This window comes from Falco punctatus, assembly GCF_963210335.1.
Source record: "Falco punctatus genome assembly, chromosome: 4".
In the NCBI taxonomy this organism is placed as follows: domain Eukaryota; kingdom Metazoa; phylum Chordata; class Aves; order Falconiformes; family Falconidae; genus Falco; species Falco punctatus.
This window is the reverse complement of record NC_137583.1, coordinates 21100190-21120427: the sequence shown is the minus strand read 5'-3', so window position 1 is coordinate 21120427 and position 20238 is coordinate 21100190. Positions and strand designations below refer to the sequence as shown.

Sequence of the window (20238 nt, the reverse complement as noted above, 5' to 3'; positions counted from 1 at the left end):
TTAACAAAAGTTCATGGGATTAATTACTTGGATCAGCAAAGCTGCTGTGACCAAAACACATTGTTTATGCTGTTTTGATTCCTAAGTGCCCTTGTTGGTTGGAGCTACCAGCTAACATGAAACTGTGACTTTTGAATTCCAAAGCACCAGATGTAGGGAGATTATGAGGAAGAGATTTTTCTCCCTATGGGGATAGTAAACAGAAGGTATGTCATTAGTGGGATGCACACAGCTGAAAGGACCTGAAATTGAAGTAAAGGGGAAAAAAATAAATTAAAAAAAAAAATGCCAAGGAATGCAAATGCTGAACAGTTGGCCTCTAAAATGACTTTCAGAGACACATTTTCTGTCACGATGCAAAATGCCCTGTGAATGGAGATTTTTGGCAATTCTGTGCTGCTGCAAGGCTTCCCATAAACCCTGATCTTCGGCTTGTCCATCCCGGGCCACAACGGGCTTTAACGGTGTGAAATCAGCAGAGCTCAGGAAAGCAGTAGAGGGACCCAGGTAGGAAACACCCCGCTAACCACAGCAGCGTATTCCTCACCGCAGCATCCCTGGGCTGCCACTGAGCAGCGAAAGCAGCACAAGCCACCCTGACTTCTTGGCACCCCTCTAAGGCACAGGAGGACACCTTTATTCCCAGCAAAACACTAAAAATATTAACGTTCAGAAAACTAGATGGCAGTGTTTACCAGCTGGAGGTGTTGCGTAGCGCAGCGATGGTTTGCTAGGCTGGCTTCTTCCCACAGCGTTCACCGACGTGACACGGAACTGATAATTCATATACGGGGCCAGTGACAAAAGGGCTGTGGTGTCATTCCCCGGGGCTCGCGTGAGCTCCTGCCACCTCCCCGGCTCCCACCGGTTCTCCTCAAACTCTATAATCGACTCTGGGGAGGAAAAAAACCCCACACCAAAACAAAACAAAAGAAAAAAAGGCAGAGCCTGTATAAATGGCTTATACATAGCAAGAATGGGAACAAATTTACACCAAATTAACTGTCATAGTAAAACTGATTAAGTATGGCTGTGAGCACGGTTTGTTTCTCTTAACAGTCGTGACATGCCACAATGTTGAACAGCACAAGGTGATGCTACTGAAATCCTTCATACCATTAACAGGGCTGTTATGGCTGGCCCCAGCTTTCCAGGACAGTCGAACACTCCGGTTCTGATTTTCAGAGAGCTGAAGGTCTTCTGGTGGATCAGGAACATCTGAGAAACAATGAAGAAGCATCAGGAGCACAGCAAGCTCTTGCCGTTTGTGTTGGCATTTCCCAAGGGATGAGAACAGCAAGTTTAGTGACGCTGGTGGTAAAACATCTTTTCATTTCCAACGGAAAAGATTAGGAAAGTGTTTTAAAAAAGCTTTTAAAGATCCTTTTTATTAGAGAACACCTGACTGTATCTCCTGGTCCTGCTTTCTCCCTTCTAAATGCAATATCCCTTCTGAAGCTCATTTCCACCTACTGTCATTACTGTGCTTGCAGCAACTGGTTTTTCCTTTCAAATCAACACTAAGATCTATTTAATCATTAATAGACATTGATGTTGCTCTTAGCAGAAAGTTGTATTAGCATCACTTGGATTTACCCTGGTGCAAACCAGAGCAGTAGAAGGTGTCTCGGCTCCAACCATTACCGAACTTGGCCCTTTAGAGTATGAGTGAAGGGGTAACATTCATTATCCCAGCCATCAGCACCTATGTTTAAAGGAAACCAGAAAATTCTTTGCCTGCCAACTCAATTCACACTGTCCAGAGGATCCAGAGCCAGAGGTGTTGGCGGTTGGTATGATAACTGCCCTGCACCTCGCGGGGACAAGCAAGCCCCGAGCACAGGACCACCCTGGTGCCACCAGAGCTCCCTTTCCAGGGACGTGGTCTGAACAGGGCTGAGGTTACCAGCACCACCAAAACAGGCTGCTCCCCCTCACAGTCCTGCGACACACACACCTGCACCACCACCTTGTTCCTCTATGGCAGCAGGGGGGCTCTGTGCATCGGGTCGTCTGCCAAATCGCCGGTATTTGCACTTGCGAACTCAGCGGTTTCAGACCGACAGCTGTACAGCCTCCTTACGGCTGGCATTCACCACCGGCAGTCTGGCTGGGTTAGCTCGGTAACTGAAACGGGGAAGTTTTACATTTTATGGTTTTGTGTCAGGGCCTGATGTAAAAGGGTAACTTCTCGCTGAGGGGGCTGATGGCAACCCCACATCCTTCCAAAGTCACACACGCTCCCTCCCTCTCCTCAGCCACAGGGCTGAGGTTTCAAGACCTAAGAAACGTACAGACCAAGGCAACCAGACTGCACAACTTCAGGTCTTTGATCTCCTCCTGCTCCAATGTCCCAAGCACATTTTTCGCTGGCAATGTCATTCATTATAAGAAAAGCAGCCACCTTCACCACCGAGCTGTCTCTGTCATTGTGAGAAAAATTAATTGTGTTTGTACTGATTTTTTTTTCAAATAACAATATTGAGTTTTCTTGTTTTATCTCAGGGTACATCAGAAAGTTAAAAAGGTTATATTTTGGTTGGACTCCTTGTTTCAGTTTTCTTTGCATTCCACCCGCCTATTTCTATTGTACCTGGGAAAAATCATGAAAGCACCATTTAATCTACAGGCATTTTGCTGTTCTATTCTTGTTAAATATATTGAGTTAAAACTCAGCATATTTTAAAGATGACAATAGTGCATCTTAAAGATACCCACTCCTCTATCTGTTCATGTATCATAGAACAAATACTTAGCACCACTCTAACTGAATATTTCTTTTGCTCTTAGTTGTCCATACTCTGATGTCTCCATCTGCACCATAATTAGTTCTTTAGCCATTTCACAAACCTTTCATTGCAAAAGAAGCCTGATTTTTTCATTTTGAAAATAACAGGTATTGTTAAACCACCAAGACCTTCCTTACATACGACAAACAAGGGGGAAAGAGCAGAAGACTGGTTTTCCTCTTCCGCAAATCACCTTTCTAAGAGGGAATAAAATGCTTCATGAAATTTTCATAAGTAATGTAACGAATAGTCTACAAACATTTTGAATTATACAGCACTAAAGAACACAGTACCATAAATAATGTGTATAGCATCTTCTTAATTTACTGAAAAATACCATTCATTTAAAGCGTGAAACATCTTGAAAGACAGATTGTCTTAGTTCTTGTTGCTGTCACAGCCAGAAATAAATTAAAATGTAAAATGAAGCAAAATTTAATGAAATTTAAATGATGCAAAACTGTCCACCAAACAAAATTTTAGCTATTGGCTGATGCCCTTAGGTACATGTGGAGAGGACTGCATATCACTCCGAAGTTCACCCCTGTAATTCCAAGTGGTTCTTCAGAAAGGGAGGCAGGTTGTAAGGTCAAGCTTCAGACTGTGCAGGTCAAGGCTTTTCTCTGCTGTGGAGTTGCTCTTTGCCACCGGACAATAATTTATGCTCAGGTTCACTAAGACAATTAATCCTTTTAGGTGCTTAACTTCCACTGATCTTCAGAGGACTTAGACATCTAAATACTGGCCTTGCGTCTTTCTTCAAAAAAAATAGTCCAAGCAGTAATTAGTGTGCAAATGGCTAGTGAAGTGGGGTGAAGGACTGACCAAGGACTTCAAAGTAGAAGCAGAGCTATTCTCAATATGCTATTGCACCTTCCAGCCTGGACAAACTCTTACAGCCACTGTGGGTGACTCCTGAACCAAGAAGAAAAGCTGCCTCCTCCTAGGTCCCCCAAAGATTGAATACAGATGGAAAGCGTGCATTGGTGGCCCTGTTCCAGGTGGCACAAGGACAGCACAACTGAGGTTAACAAGCGAGAGGTACCTCACACCTCTGTGAAACTGGGTGATTGAGGCTCTGTAACTGAACTGGGCAAAAGAAGCAAGGAAGGGGCAGCAGGGCGATGGCTTTCTGTACCGCACGGAGCTGCCTGCACAGCAGGGAAACATTATCTTACCAAGAACTACCAGCTGCGATGTGGCGGTGACGCTGTCCAGAGATGTGCTAGCCACACACGTGTAAACACCTTGATCCTCCAGCGTCACGCTTGATATGAACAGTGTATCCCTGTCCAGAATTACCCTGTGGGGTACAAAACCAAAAAAAAAGGTACGTACAAATAAGGTAGAGAAAAATCTGTAAGATAAGCATACGACAGACAGACACTGCTGTTCTCCAAAAAACGGTGCATAAAAAAACTTGGTAACTGGACGTTTTGAATAACATAATTGCACATCAGGCCTATTGCTTTAAAATGTAATTGTAGTTGTATTATACCGTGCTGTAAACTATTATTTGTATTTTGTAGCAATTCAGCCTCCGTGGCTGGAAGCTGGCAAGCCTCTCTGGGGCTCAAAAGAGCCACATTGATACGCATCGGCTGAGTGTCTGGGACATAGGATTTTGGCACATCATTAAGGAGGCAAATACATGGGCTTTATGTCCAAATTTTTCAAAGGGTTGAGTAAAACTGAGCATTCCCGATCCACTTGTGTGATGTCCAATGCACCAGGGGAAGCTGGCATTAACCCACACACAAGGGCTCTGTTGCAGACATGGCATTTGCTTGGCACTATCTCCCCACACTACGTGGCCTCAGCAGGATCTTCAGCCTCTCCAGCACTGCGGTATTTAGGAAACCATCTCTCTTCTGTGGTAATTAATAAAGATGTCTGATTGCCCACTGTGGGACACTTCATATGGAATAAAGGCTGAGCTCCATCCCCTTGAGGTCAATGGAAACACAAGAGTAGGGCAAAATTCAGCCCGGACCTGTAAGTCCTAAACTCATACATAGGAAAAACTAATTGTTTTTAATGTGTACGATCTTAAGGCAGAATTCCAGAAACCTGTTTTTCATTCACTTAAATATCACAAGGACTTCATTTTGTCCAAACAGGTGTAAACCACAGGAAAATACTAGTTCCACTGAAGTGGAGAAACAAAACCCAATGGACTGCACTGGGGCTAGGGCTGTATCTTTGGTCTGAATCAACATTTATGCAATGTTGATGATGCTGTGATGGTGAGGGAGTGAATAAAAACCAGTATCATTTGCCAGCCATGGCTCAAAACTCACAGAGATGCATTTATATTTATACATATATAAAATGCAGATCTATTCACACATTGCATGAAGAATTCTTGCAGACATAAATTTGCATTTCAGGCTATTAAGTCTCATGTTTATTGAAACTCATATTCCAGCACCATATAGCATTAATTCAGCTTAGAAGAAGAAAACTCTTGCTTCTTCCCTGCTTACCTGCCATACTCCGTGCTGTTGAATGGCAGCTCATCTCCATCTTTCCTCCAGGATAATTTAAAACTGTGTTTCAAGTGTGAATCATACTCAGACTGACATTTCAATAAAATTGAATGTGATTTCAACACTCGGGGGTTCTTTGGAGTAACAACAAGTTTTGTAGCATCTGATTGATCACAGAAAAAATACTTTGATTAGGAAGAGAGACTATTACATCAAATTTTCACCAAGCACTTCATATATAAAACACAATCTTAGGAGCAACAATCATGTCTTTTTTGTTACATATACAAACATTTCAAGTGAAGGATGGCTGTTTTCGAAACAGATATTTGCCAGGATTTAATTTTCTATCCTGAAAAATTGTTTTTTAGTTCACTCTAAATGGAAGAGCTCCAGGGGAAAAAAAAAACCAACTCAAAAAACCTACAAAAAAAGTCACAGGTGAAAATCCTTGTTAGCAGACTGTCATGAAATGGATGATAAAAAAAAGGCTTGAATATGACTTTTATGTCCAATTGCCATTTGAGATAGGCTTTGGCAATGATCCAAGAAAAATTACAAGCTTATTAAAGTCAAGTGAGAAAAAATTATTGCAATCAAGTTTGTTCTTTTAATTGACTCTAATCTGAATGCAGAAACAGATGAATAAGTAAGAAGAAAGCACTTGGCTGAATTTATTTTTACAGTGAAATGTTGCTCTGTAAGAGTTTCATTGTACATTTTCATGTTTATTATCACTGTAAAATTTACAAAGCAAAGGGTGGGTGGAAATTGAACACAAAAAGAGTGGGCTTTGTTTCTCATGTTTGTCATAGCAAATCTGCATTAGAGAGTTCTTCTGAGGACTTTGCTAATAGAGTATTTAAGTCTGGGGTGTTTTTTTTGGCAAGTCCTAAATCCTCAGTGAATTTAGATACAGCCCATTAAATTTAAACCTGTGTACTCAACTGTCCACTGCCATCACACCCTTCAGTGGAAAACCCCTCCTGCCCAACCACGTACATAAATCCCTTAAAGCAGAATTGGAACACAAGGGATGTATCTGAAATTTAGAAGTAAACACATTTCAGTAATTATTTTCCCTATTTACAAATATTTGCAAAGTTGATAATAAGGCAAAAGCCTAATGCGAATCCCTTACACCAACATCACCACCTAACTCATCTTGCTGCAAGGTTCTTGGGGTTCACTGTAGAAGGTGATTCAGTTTGGGATGTAACTGCTGATCAACAGGAGGGATGGCAGCTATAGGAGGATGCCCAGGGCTGTGGGAGCTTCAGGGACCCTGTCCGGCTCAGCAAGGACCCCCCCAAGCCCACAAGCACAGGGAGGGCTGTGGGCTGCTGAGGATCTGCCAAGAACCTGCTCTGAACGTAACAGAGCTGGTGGTGTGAAGGAGGGGAAATCCTTTTAAGATAATAAAGTTAACAGATCTTTGAAGTAAACTGCAAGTTTTCGGTGGCTTACGCAGCTTCTGCAAGTGTGAAGAAAGTAAATGTCATGTGCGAGCATGGAGAAATCACACAGAAAAATGGAGACAAATACTAATTGCTGCATATACATGAGACCTGTGGCAATTTCAGGTCAACATACAGAGAATTTATAGCCTCACAGAATAAATCTGTACCTTGGAGTGAATATTTACTAATCACTTATTCACTGAAAATTTGTAAATATACAGCCTCAGCAGATGTCAAAAGTCTTTCTGTGCACAACTGATCCATTACCTCTTATATCCAGATTAGCAGTAATTGCTCTTTTTCCAACAGAGTTTGCAGCCCAGCAAGCATACGAGCCCGAGTCTTCTTTCTTTGTTTCTTTGATCTCTAGGGTGCCGTTCTTATTTAACTCATAGCGCAACGCTGAAAGTGGCTCTATGCTGTCATCCTTTGTCCTAAAGATGATAACAAGAGTTACGGTTTGTTTCTAGGGCTGCAGGAACTGTTATTTCATGGTTAGCAGCTATCGCAGGGAACACAGGAATTTGGGGAGCTGGCCTCAGCTCTGCCACCAAGCAACCAAGCCACGATTAGCAAGTCACTTTACACACGTGCAGCACATCAAAGGGACATAAGCTTCCTGCAAACCAAAACCATGCTGACAGCGTCTAGCAAGGTCTTTGAACTAGTCTGGCTGAGTCTTTAATCTATAGCTGTCATCTGCAATTTTATTGCACCTGCCAAGCGCTGTGACAATGCTGTGATTTCCAACGTATGGAACCATTTCCAGGTCAATACAGTCTGTAAGTCATGCCGTTCCCACCTCAATAATGTGTCCAAACTCAAAAAGTTGCCAAGATTTAACTAAGGCCGATGAGGCTATAGCAGGGTTTGGGTCCATACAGCATGGGTTTAATGAATGTCCCAGCGCTTGTCTCATATAGGTGTCGAGGACTTTCACCAGCCTCCCTTTAAAAACCAGTTCTTCAAGGTTCTTGAAAGTGCATTTAAACACAGAATATTTACATTGTATACAGTTTTGTAAAACATTTCTAATTTTAACTGCACAGAAACAATAACTAGCACATTTCTCAGTGTTTGGGGAGCCCGTATGAGCTTGCTTCACATGAAAACATCAGTTCTCAGCGGCTTACCATCTAATATCTGCTGCAGGCGAGGCAAAAATCTCACAGTGCAGGAAGGCACTGTAACCCACAACTGTGGCATAGTTTTCACCATCTGAGGTCAGTATTAAGGGAGCAATATCTGCAGAAGAGAATGCAAAATGAGCAGCACTGCATTTCAGACCTGGAAATATAAATACTGTCCCCACATCATCCCCTTTTCCAACAAAGATCAAAGGCTTAGCCACTTAATGGGAATTTCACTGCCTTTTGGAACTAGTTGCACTGAGCAAATGAGGTCTCATAAGCTTCACTGACACAGATAACAGCAACTGACTGCTGGACATGTCAGAACAAGAAACATCAGTGTGCTCCAGGAGAGAAACCAGACCTGGTTCTGCTTCCTCTAGAGACCTCTTTTATTAAATACATTCCCATCACTCCCTTTCTTTGAAGAACAGGCTGAGCACCACAACTGAAATTAAAGATTAACAATACACTTAATAATTCAATAACAGAGTTGTGGTCACAACTCAGCCCCCAGTGGTTTTAGTACATTTGATTTCAAAAGGTTTTGAGCCCAACCACAACCATGTTTTTTAAAATAAAGAATATATCAAAGCTCATGAGCACTTATACTAAGCATATAATATTACCCTTGACAAGGCTTGTTGCATTCGTTTAGACAACACATTTCTTAAACTCTGGAGCCAATGCAAAGGGACAAAGACGTGGTTACAAACCCCAAGCTGTTCCAGTGATTCAGTCAGCAGAATGGGAGGTAGCCAGATGTTTCTCATGCACAGGGAAGGGTGGGAGGGTACTCACTGAGGACGTTCACATTGGCGCTAGCAAGGATGGTGCCGTGCTTGTTGCTGGCCTCACACTGGTACACAGCACTGTCGTGGAGCTGAAGGTTGGTAAGGCTGATCTCTCTGGCAGAGATTCTCCCTCGGAAGGTCCTACCTGGAAAGACCCAGACTGTCAGGAGCTGGAGGGAACACCATGACTGTGGAGTTCACAGTCTCTCCTCATTCCTTGAAAGTCAAAACATGAAGCACATCTTCAAGATCAACACAGGACCTTGCTCGAGAGCTGGAGATCAAGTTGCAGAGCACTACCTTTGTCAGCGCTCCTGTGGCCTTAAGAAAATGCTTCAGAGCACCAATTTCCAGTAAAATCCCCAAGCAGGCTTTTTTTAAATGGTAGTAATAATACTGCTGCAGCAGGGAGAGGGCCTGTGCTCCCCAGCCACACAGTCACTTGTGCTTACTCAGAAGCACAAAGACCAGGAGCCCTCAACGAACATAAGCTACCCCAGGTCCCCGAAAGACGGGCATGTTACGGGGCAAGGCAGATGCAGCAACTCCTGGGTACCACCCCACACACCCTGCGGCTTCCATCCCTACTCCCTTCCAGATCACATCTGAACGTGAGCTTTACTAGTCAATAAATATACATTCATGTCACATGAGACCTCATTCAGTGCACTGGGATTCATGTGTTCCCTCTAACTGGGCGCAGAAGGGGGACGTCCCACCCTACAGCAGAACTTACTGTCGATGGGCATCCCGTTCAGTTTCCACTGAATGGTCGGCTCGGGGTTGCCAATAGCTTCACACAGCAGCACAAGATTTGTTCCTACGCTGTAAACACCACCTTCGGGCTCCTTTATCCACCGGGGAGGCTCTGCAAAGAGGGGACATGGCAGGTATCAGGGCCCCAGCCAGCCGCGCCCGTCCCTGCTGTCGCTGTGGTCCTCCAGGAGATGGCAAGCGCTGCCCACCGCTCCCAGCCAGCTCCTGGCAGCCTACTGGGTTTTTGCAAACCGATGTTACAAAAGGTAAAACAAGCATCAGCACACATCAGGTTCTGTCCTTCAGACTCTGTGAAATGTGTCAGGGAGAGGGTGTAGGAAATGGGCAGCGTTAATCCAAGTGGAAAACAAATGCAAATGGGAGGTGAGAGGCTAGGGAAGGAGGCAAACCTGAACAGGTCAGCATTTTCACAAGGACCCTCAGACACAAGACTGTGGTCTGTGAAATGAGGTGAGGCTATTTCGGCAGCTCAAACAAGATGCAAATATCCACCCAGCTCAAATCCCCATCACTAGACAAGAGCAAGTGGCTCCCACCCCCTCGCCCAGGAGCAGACGGAGTGCAGCGTGCTGCGCCGCAGCGATGCTCCACGACAGGACACAGCACCTCCATCTGCTCATCGGCATGTGCTGACGAAATGCATTGTGATTTTTCAATATTCTGGTTTTCCGTCATGTATTCATGATGGAAACGTATTTAGGAATGCTGACACATTCTCTTACCACGGGGGGATGACAGAACCTCTATCCTGAGCAGCAGCGCAGAAAGGCTGCCCACAGGGTGGTGGTAGAGGAGCAGCAGTGTGGCAGAGGAGCTGCAGTGTGCTGCTGCATTCCCTGGGCTCGCCTCTTCCCCAGCACCGCCAGCTAAACTGAGGGAGCTCTGGAGAAACCTTCTCTGCAGAGCAGCCCCCGAGCACCAGGTACCCACACCTCATCGGAAAAACACAACCGTAAGGGAGGGAAGGGAACACAGAGGGGAGAAAAAGCATTAATCTGATGAGTGCTTTGCTCTCTACAGACCGAACGCAGGTCCCTGAGCCTGCCTACTTTTCAGTGGGCAGGCTCCATCCAAAACACAGCCCTGAACTCCTCATTATCTCTCCCCAAGAAGCAACAAACTTCCACATTTTAATTCCAGACCCAACGCTACCTCTTCTGCATGTGCTGGGCAGATCCCTGGGCCTCTTTCCCTATTAGAAAATGATGACCTAATGTATGGAAAACATGAGGATTCATTAGTTAATGCTTATAAAACGCTTTGAAGATTAACAGAGCTGTTGCCTGGTAATACATCTCCAGATGTTATCAGTGTGATATGCTAAAACAAAGCATCATTGCTCACGTTCACACAGACATATTGAAAAACCACCTCTGAAGTGTGACACACGAGAGATTCTACACACGCTCCACCGTTTCCACAGTAAAGCACCCACGGAGACATCGTTAAACAACATCTAAAGGCTGAAGTAAAATCCAACACACTGAAGCTTATCTAAAATTATAACATCTTTGCATTTCCTTCACACAGTACAGATTTCTCCTGCTGCCTTCCTCACACTGCTGGTCGCCCTCTCGCAGCACAGCGTGTGACGTGACCATGCTGGCTATGCTTCCTCGTATTTGGCTCCAGGAAAAAACTCTGCAAGCAGCAGAACATTTTGATTTTGCAGATCTTTTGCCTCTTCTCTCTCTTCTATACATTATGCTTTCATCAGGAAAAGTCAGGTCAAAGGCATGGAGGTGAACAGGTTTGTATCAGTGCTGATTATTTTGTTTGGTTTTGTTTTGTTTTTTCCCCTCTAGGTCTGCCACAAACACAGTACTTGAGACAGGATATTTCCTTGTTTTGGAGGAGGTGAGACACCAAACATAGACTGAATACAAACTACCCAATGGATCCCTTCCTATTTCCATCTGTGCATACACTGAAGTGAGCTGCAGATACATTATGCCACTGCTTTCCTTCCTCAGCATGGAAATTGCTGGGGTTGCCCCAAGAAAATGATGCAGCTGAGAAACCATAGGCAACAAGATTTTGCCAAGTATGAAATGTAATTTCACAGAAAGGCTGAAGAACCTCTTTTCTGCATGGCAGATACGCTGCACTCCTAATAAGTATATAAAATATGAGAATAACAAGATACACGTATTTTTTAGCAACTGCAGAAACAAGTGGCTAGATAGTCCACTAGTCTGTGAGCAAAGCGGCGTGGCAAGCAGTTCATTGCATATTGTATTATTCTTGGTAAGAGCTATAAATGGGGGTCCAGGTTAAGAGATTTATGTCTTTATGGGAGTATAATTACAGGTCCAAAAATGGAAGAGATCGAAAATGGGCACCTGGCCCACCCTTCTGCAACACAGCAGGATCATCTACTCCTAAAATGCCCCTGGTGGATAGAAACCTTCACCTCAGCCTCCCATGATGTCTATGGCAGCACTACGCTTTCCCCCCCGACTAGAACAAGCTTTTAAGGTCTAACCACCTTCTGCCTTGCTGCAGTTTCAGTCTATGGTAACGGATGCTATGCCTAGGGAACTCTGTGAAGAAACCTCAGTTCATCTGAAGGCTCTTATGCCTTCCCCAGATCCATTCCTTCCTAAATTAAGTAGATTTATCATTTTTTTTTTTCTTAAATGCCATGTTCTTGAGCTTTGTGATTGCCCTTGCTGCTTTCTCCTTTCTCCTGAACTGTCTTGAGGTAACCCCAGCCCTGATGAAGTGCACGGCATAAAACTGGTCACGTCACATGCAGCCTTACCAGCTCTCAGTAGCCTCTCTTACAACACTTTCCTTTACACTTTCCAGGACAATTTTTGCTTTTTCTGTAAGATTACTATTTCCAAGTTCTGTTCAGCTTGTATCCAGCATAACCTCCAGACTAGTCTAAGCAGACATCTTCCATCCTCTGCTTATGAAGCCAGTTAGCGCTGCCTGATCAGGACTGGTTTGCACTTGTGGTTACTGAAGCCCATCCTTTTTATTCCAGACCATTTTTCCAATTTGTCAAGAACATTTCAAATTCTCACATCTTCCCAAAGGTTGGCAATCCATCCCACTTCAGGGGCATCATCGGCAGCTTCCGTTGCAGCTACACCTTGGTGTCTCTGGCCCTACCGAAGCACTTTCCCAGTGAAGCCCAGAACTACAGTTCGAGCCTGATTAAACCAACCAGCCATGGTTCTGCCTCACATTACTTTCATCTATTTTATTTTTCTCTAGCTGAGTAATGAAAGTATTATGAGACATTACTGCAAAGGCCCTTAGTTATTATATCATTACTATATTTAATCATTATATTGTAATAATTATTTCTATTAAAAACAGTCTGGGAGCCTCAGTCAAGATCAAGGTACTATCAGATCAGGCACTGTGATAGGGACAAGATTTTGAGGTTGTATGTTTATTTTATATTGGGCTTGACAGATTATATACAATAACCAAATACACAAACATGTAAAGTCAAGACAATTTGTAGGCTTGCTTTTCTGCTGCTTGCTTTTTTTTTTTTTTTTTGTTATAATTATCTCTCGTTCTAATAACAACAATGGGGCTTTTGTGCCTGCACCAATGTTCCAGGCCACATCTCTCCTTGCAAAGAGAGATTAAAATGCTCAAACAGTCAAGCAATTTGCTAGCTGAATATTTTTATATGCTTGGTAATAATTGCCTGAATCTTTGCCCTCAGACTCCTGTAGGATTAGTAAGTGGGCTGCATGCAAATATCATTGATTAAGTCTGTTATTTAGAAAGCTGGGGTATTGGTCTGAGATCCTCAAATAGCAGAGAGAGGAACAGAAAATTTGACAGAGTGCAGAAATGATAGCAAAATCCTGATTTACACACCCGCACTATGTTGGCGGTTAATAACTGAGATAATTTTTCTTCCATGTTTAATTTTCTCCTCCCTGCATACATCCTTAGAGAAGAGCCTGTCAGGTGCAAGGAAGCCCTACGTCAGCACAACCTCCCTGAAGCCCACCGAAATTAATGCTCACTTCCACCAACTCAAGATCTGCCCTTGAATGCGCACAGAGGAGTTGCTGCAAGAATGATGAACGTGCCCATCTCTGATTAATGATAGTGACATTTGCTAGTTAGAAAATCTAAAAGACAGTGTTTGGGCTCAATTTTACCTTGATACCCTGCATGTGAGGTGGCTCCTAACAGGAAGAATTCCTGTTGGTGACAGTAGCCATCATTAGCTACACACATGGAAAATGAATGTAATAGCAAAAATAGCAAAAGCATTTTTTTACATTGCAGTGGCTACAGTGGGATTATTTCTTTTTTTTTTTTTTTTTTTTTTTTTTTTTTAAGTACTTGTTTGTTAATGAGCAGGAACAACAACTTGCCAGAAAGCCTTCTTCCCTTTGGAGACTGGGGGAGAAAGGGGTCAGTATTCTGAACTGCTTAATTAATGTTATTTCTCTGGTATTTTAGTTTTTGCAGCTCCTGCAATTTCTTTGAAGGATTCAATTTTTACAGCCCAGAAAATCATAGCCAGATTGTTAAAATATTCAGCTACAGCAGAGATGCTCCAAACCATCTGGAATGATTTCTAGGAGTCAGCACTTCCCCTCCATCGCAGCTGAAAACTTGCCATGCCCTGGTATCCCCCTCTGCCACGCTTCCAGGAAGGGAAAGAAGACTGCAAGACACAAGGTTGTGTCAAGTGAGTGGGGATGATTCATCACCTACTGGGAGAAAAGGCCTTTTCTCAGCTGATGAGTAAACACAGAGCAGGTAGCTGGAAGTGCCCTTCCTCCCATCAGGAATCCTTGTGACCAAGAGGGAGAAGAAGAACAGATTAAAATGAAGCGGTTGGCAGCCTCTGACAGTTTAATACTGCCTGGGATTTTTTTCTTTTACTTTGCAGAGCAGAGGTTGGAGCGTTTTTCATCAGTAAAGAGAAAATGTTTTCAGCAAGTTCTTCAGCTGTGCTTCAGGAGTCTCATTTTGAGGCTATTTATGGGCAGCATTGCTGAAAGAGTTGCAGTGGCACTGATAGTTCTGCAGGGCTCGCTTGTCTCATTTATTTATTTTGCTCCTGGAAAAGAGCATGTGCACCTGCCTCATGTGAAGGGCTCACACCTTCAGGGTTTGGGGAGAAGGGAGAAAAGAGGATGGAGGAAGAGCAGGCGCTGTGCACTTGTACCTGCATGCTGCAAGATGCTGGTTATGAAGGTATCTCAGCTGGCTTCATTAATCTACCTTCTTCTAGCAACAAAATAAATAAATGGTGACCAAATGGATGCACAGACACACCAGGTTCTTTGTTTTGCTAGCCCAGCACGAGCAGCCAGCACTGACCCTGTTCAGCCACCTGCACGCAGGCATGCCCGTGCACAGGGATGTACCACCCTACGCACAAGTGTGTAACACACACAGGTGTAACCCCAAGGCTATTTATGGATGCTGCTAATACAGCACCTTTCCCAGCACACAGACAAGGGTGGGAACGGGCCTTGGATTACTTAGAGGGGTGACAAAAAGGGTCACGTGGGTCAAATTTCAATTTTTTTAAATGGTTAAAAATTGGTTAAAAGTTTGGGGTTTTTTAACTTTGTTTCATATGTTTTTATGATACTTTTCAGGGGTTATAGAAACCAATCCTAGCTCAGGTTGTCCCATACAAAACTGACAGCAAGGGAGCACACGAAGGAGGGAAAGACAGAGAGTGGTGGTACCCTGTTTGCTAACTGTGTTGTTACAATCCTCCCTAGGCATTCAGTTTTGGTGGAAGTCAAAGGGAGGACTGGGCTCAATGTACCTCTGATCTGGCCCAGCATGGCCATTTCCACGTTCTTTATGAACAAGTAGGATAATTAGATCTTTTGGTCTGACATTCAGATTAATACAAGGCATTTATTTCATCAATATCTCTGCTTGACTAACTCACGTGTTTACAGCACTGAATCTGTTCACATATTTGTACTCCCGTTCACCACTGCATAGAGCCTTCATGGTTCAGGAAAAAAAAAGGTATTCTTTTGGGTTTTTTTTCTAAGAAAGGTGCTACTTTCTGCAATCTTCCCAAAACTATAAGGCGGGTCCTTAGCTCACATAAATCGATAGAGTTGGTTGAATTATGCCAAGTGATATTAGCAAAGGTCCTTGTCCACTTCCCTTTGACCACCTCCCTATTCAAAATCAATAAGCTTAGTAAAGTGTACTCAGACCTTCCACGTGAACGTGGAACTCATGCTTCGCCCTCCCCATGGGGTTGCTGGCCGTGCACTGGTATGTTCCTTCATCGGCTGCAGTCACTTGGTCTATCTTCAGTATCTTCCCAAAATTTTCTGTTTCTGGTTCGTCCTTGGGCAGGTTTCCAGTGACCTTGACCCAGCTTAGATGAGGAGTTGGGCTAATAGCAAAGAGAAAAAAAAAAAAAAAAAAAAGAAGATATTTTTGAGTTAAATACTGGGCTGCTGTAATGCTTAACATCAGCAGAGCTGCTGGACTTCATGCACGTGGTCTTCAGAGTCTTTCTGGCCCTTGTAGAACACTGGGGCTATACTAAGGGACTAGAGACCACAACCCATCTACACTGCTTTTTGATTTGAAGGGCTCCTATGAGTAAGTTCTTCACAGCCAACACCAGGCCACGGCATGGGGCTGCATTCCTGGTACACGTGTTGGCACAGACTGCGGGAGAGGGACTCGGCTCATTTCGTCCAAGTCCAAAAGGGCACTTGAGGACAGACAAGGAGGTAAAGACTTTATTACAGTGACTTCACTCAGTGCCCTGCCTGGTTAGAAAGGTGGCCAACTGTCGGAGATGGCTGAAAATGCTCCTTACGTCTTTAGAAAGCAAATGGCAGGGACACAGAAAGGCAGGACAGGCTGTTGTCTGCACATTCCCAGCTGGGCTTCACGACCCTGACACCGTACACGACGCACATACACAGTGTCATATCTGCTTACTCTTTTGTCCATCTGTTATTGTGGCACAATGCCCAGACACAAGCTACTCCAAGCCTCGGGTACCAAGAAAGTAGGGTTTGCCACGAGCAGCGAGCACAACCGTGCAAATATCCTATTATTTCCTGCAAGAGTCCCTGCCCTGCTCTTGCACCACGGTCAGGCTCTGTGTTGCCTTGGTGTTACACTGAGGCAAAGCCCTCCTGATGCTGTCATTTACTCAGAATATCAGTCTTCAAAAATGACAGATTGGAAATGTACTTAATTCCTTATTTTGCAGTTGGCTGCCCCTGATCTTAGTTACTTGAAATCTGGTTCAGTCTATCCGCTTCCGTGGTTTGTGGACATTTGGTGGGATGGATTGGCAGAGATATAGGCAAAGCTGATCATTTTTCTGCTGAAAATGGGAATTTTAGCAAATAAAAATAGCATTATGTTTTGATCTAAACGTTGCAATTTTGAAGGGTTTCAAGGAAAAAATATTTGCTTGGTGATCAAACAAAGAAGTACTTTGTCTTCCTTCAAAAGTGATTGTTTAAAAAAAACTTTCTGTTTGAAAAGTACTTTTTAAAAAAAGTTTCCTGGGAAATTTTGAGTGAAAGAAAATTTTTTATTATTATTTTTTTAAACTTTTTTTCCAAATAAACAGAAAGCCTTTTCTGGCTTTCTCTTCTTATACATGATATTAATTCTCCCACATGAAAATTCATATTTGTGTATTTCCAAGGTGATTTGCCTAGTAAGTACCTTGAAAACACTATAAACTCATAACTGTGGACTTGTGGAGGTTTGTGGGCCTGCAAATTAGCGTGATGGGTAGTGAAGTAGACAAGGAAGTGTTGCAACAGATACTTGGAGTGAATCCCATAGAGACAAGGAATTCACCTTCTCTCAGGAATGACAACCAACTGCAGAGGCATCATCTTGCCAGCTTAAATGAGCAATGCCCTTTCAAGCCCACATGGCAAAACAAAATACCCTAAACATGTTTGTTCAGGCAGATGACTACCCTGATTCTGGAATTTTATAGAGGGGATATAATTGCACAGCCTTTAATACGAATTATTTACCGGCTGCCCACCTGCCTTCACAGCCCCGCAGCTCTGCCGTACAGCACGAGGAGATGATGATTTAAGTTGCCTTTCCACAAACAACTCTACCACGGATAAACCAGAAGTGACTGTGCTTTCATTGTGGGTTTAGTGGTTGGAGAGGTGCTCGCTTTACCTATTTCTCTGGTGGCAACTCTTCTGGGGTGGACTAGGGCACCTACAAGCACACAGTAAAAACTGGAGAACTGGACTTTAGGGAAAAGCGGAGCTCACGGCTGCCCGAGCTACAGCAGCAGGAGCAAGGGCTGAGAGGGGCATTCAGAGCTTCGTCGTGAGGACCGCACTTAACATCTATTCAGCCATTCCCTTTCCTTCCTTACTTTTATTTCATCCTGTGTTATTTACAACAAGGACCAAAATTGTCCTGATTCCCCATCACCCGCCATCTACTTTAACCCTTCCCTATATTCTTACAGCAACCATCTCATCAAGGAGATACTCTGCCGTACTTAGTGCAGCCAGATCCACAACTAGAGCTTGAGTAGTGCTGTAACTAACATAAATGCTGACAGCAATAACCAGCTCGAGCTACCCTGTGCAGCACAAAGCACCGGGGAGGTGCACAGGAATAAGCCCAAGCAAGAAACACTGGAACTAAACCTGAAATTAGCTCATTACCGTTTGTTTTAGGGGTCAAGCCAACACAGCTGACTCCAGTTCACTACTTTTACATAGCTGTGGGCTTTGATCTGTGACATATTGTCATCTGTGGGAACATCATGGAAGGAACATCCTTTCCATGGAAATTCTGGGTGCGGGCAACCGGACCGCAGGAAGCGGCCAGGTTCACATGCGCTCCTGAGCCAGCATCTCCCACCGCAGCTGGGCTAGATGGATCACCGATTTCCCTCCACGGGACTCTTCTTTAATGGATGTCTTATATTACATCACTCAAGAGCTTTGCTTTTAAAAACCCGAGATCTGACACCAAGTAAAGTTCTAAATGATTCTTGAGCATTGAACCAAAACTGAATTGGCAAAACTAGAAAAGAAATATTACAGGTTGTTAGCCAAACCACAAAACCTGAGTTCTGTTGTTATTTAGCTTCTCAACATCTCAAAAGCAGTACTAGTGAAAAAAGTTTGATAACAGGCTTTTTTTAATGTAACAGCAAATATATATATATAAAAAATCAATACTTACCATGCTATGATTTTAGTTACTTGTTTATAGGCTATAGCAGTAACAAATACATAAACTCTGCGTGCCAGCTCTGTACTGCTTTACAAGGAGTCTGCCTGCCTCAAAAAAACTTGGCAGTGAGGATCAACTTCAAACTGCATAAGGCAGTATATTATTATATATATTATAGGTATATTCTTTTGTAGTTGTATAATTGTTAACATAGCTTTTTCTTTGTTCAGTTCTATTTCAAAAGGTGATTAAGTTTGTGCAGTATTGTGCATTACTCACAGCCCTTCGGCAATACATTCCAGGAGCAGGACACCTCCCTTGATGACAGTGACTGATGAGCTACTGCCAGCAGATTCAGGAGGGATCAGCAGTTTGGGTTTTCTTTCCTTGATAAAGTTTGCTAAAAAATAAAATAAAATGAAAGGTAAGAGCCTTTGCTTATTCTTCAATAACGCCACAAACATTACTTCTGTCAGAAGGTTTTTGGATATTGATTTTTAAATTTTCTTTTTTATTTATAAAGTTTGAGACTAATCCAGGACTCTCCTATTTCTCCTGGTAACAGTCAGACCATGGCTACAGCGATAACAACAGGCAGCAGCACTGGTGAAGCCTTTTTTCCTATGGTTTCATGTCCTGCTTTATCAGCACTGGTTCTTTCCATCGCACACCTCAGCCACCCCTGGTACACCAGTCTTCTCAGCTGCTGACCTGCTCCCACACCACCTTTCTTAGCACCGTTCTTCTGCATTGCCTCCATCACCTTTCAGATATCAGATGAAAGCCCATCTTTCCTGACTTGACCATCCTACAGAAATGTCCTTCTTGCTATAATTATTAAATCTACAGTAATGGAGATACAATTTGTAAGGAAGACTGTTAAAATAATAAAACAAGATTGACCTGCATTTGATTTCAACGGACCATTTGTTCCAGCCTGCCAAACAATGGTTTCATGATGAAATACGCATGGAGTTAAATGGCTATCCAGTTATCACTATAATAACAATTAGCACAGTAATGAATAAGTCCCCAAATGGTACTAGTTCTTCAAAAACAGTCAGTTATGGATGATTTGGTAAAAGACTACATGTATCTCTCTGAACCATTTTATAAATTTTTTCTTCTGTCCCCTTGCTTTGTATATCTACAAATCTGTGTCACGAGTGCTCAGAGCTGCAGCAAAACACTTTGGTGCCTCTGGATACGCTCGCACGTGTCCCATCTGCCCTCCGCCTCCCACCGCCAAAGGCAGGCCGTCCCCTTTCCCAACTGGCAACAGGAGTTCAGAACATCTCTTCGAGGGAAAAACTGTTCTGTTGAGTGTCCGTCACTCTGCACAAGCCCTGCTTGTTCTGCTCGCAAGGCTCAGCCTCCTGGGGCTGCAGGGCTGATCCACCCCGACAGACGCCAGGAGAACCCCCTTCCCCAAACCCCCAGCACCTCTCCAGCAAAATGGGGCTGCTCAGGAGATTCAAACCGGGTGTTTCAAAAAATAGAGACTCTCAAAAGCAACTTAACCACATAAATCAGAGTCAAGAGCTAAATACATAACCCAAGACTCCTATTTTCACTTATTTTAAACAAAATTAAATGGATGGAGAGTTGCAGAAAGAGCCGCTAGC

At 43.5% G+C, this 20238-nt stretch overlaps 1 protein-coding gene across 15 annotated transcripts in view; it reads right to left on the bottom strand.

Annotated features, from left to right (window-relative positions):
* CHL1 (cell adhesion molecule L1 like) overlaps positions 1 to 20238 on the bottom strand; it is a 149513-nt gene that overhangs the window by 27054 nt on the left and 102221 nt on the right. For all 15 annotated transcript variants that reach the window (XR_013927781.1, XM_080385331.1, XM_080385337.1 and 12 more), the window contains 10 exons: positions 18893 to 19013; positions 15625 to 15809; positions 9399 to 9530; positions 8670 to 8807; positions 7872 to 7983; positions 7006 to 7172; positions 5276 to 5441; positions 3968 to 4092; positions 1117 to 1218; positions 696 to 893 (listed from right to left, as the gene is read on the bottom strand). Coding sequence is in view for 14 of the 15 variants with exons in the window: in XM_080385331.1 (XP_080241457.1) it covers positions 696 to 893; positions 1117 to 1218; positions 3968 to 4092; positions 5276 to 5441; positions 7006 to 7172; positions 7872 to 7983; positions 8670 to 8807; positions 9399 to 9530; positions 15625 to 15809; positions 18893 to 19013 (1446 nt within the window). In the remaining variant the exon portion in view is untranslated. The remainder of the gene's footprint in view (positions 1 to 695; positions 894 to 1116; positions 1219 to 3967; positions 4093 to 5275; positions 5442 to 7005; positions 7173 to 7871; positions 7984 to 8669; positions 8808 to 9398; positions 9531 to 15624; positions 15810 to 18892; positions 19014 to 20238) is intronic.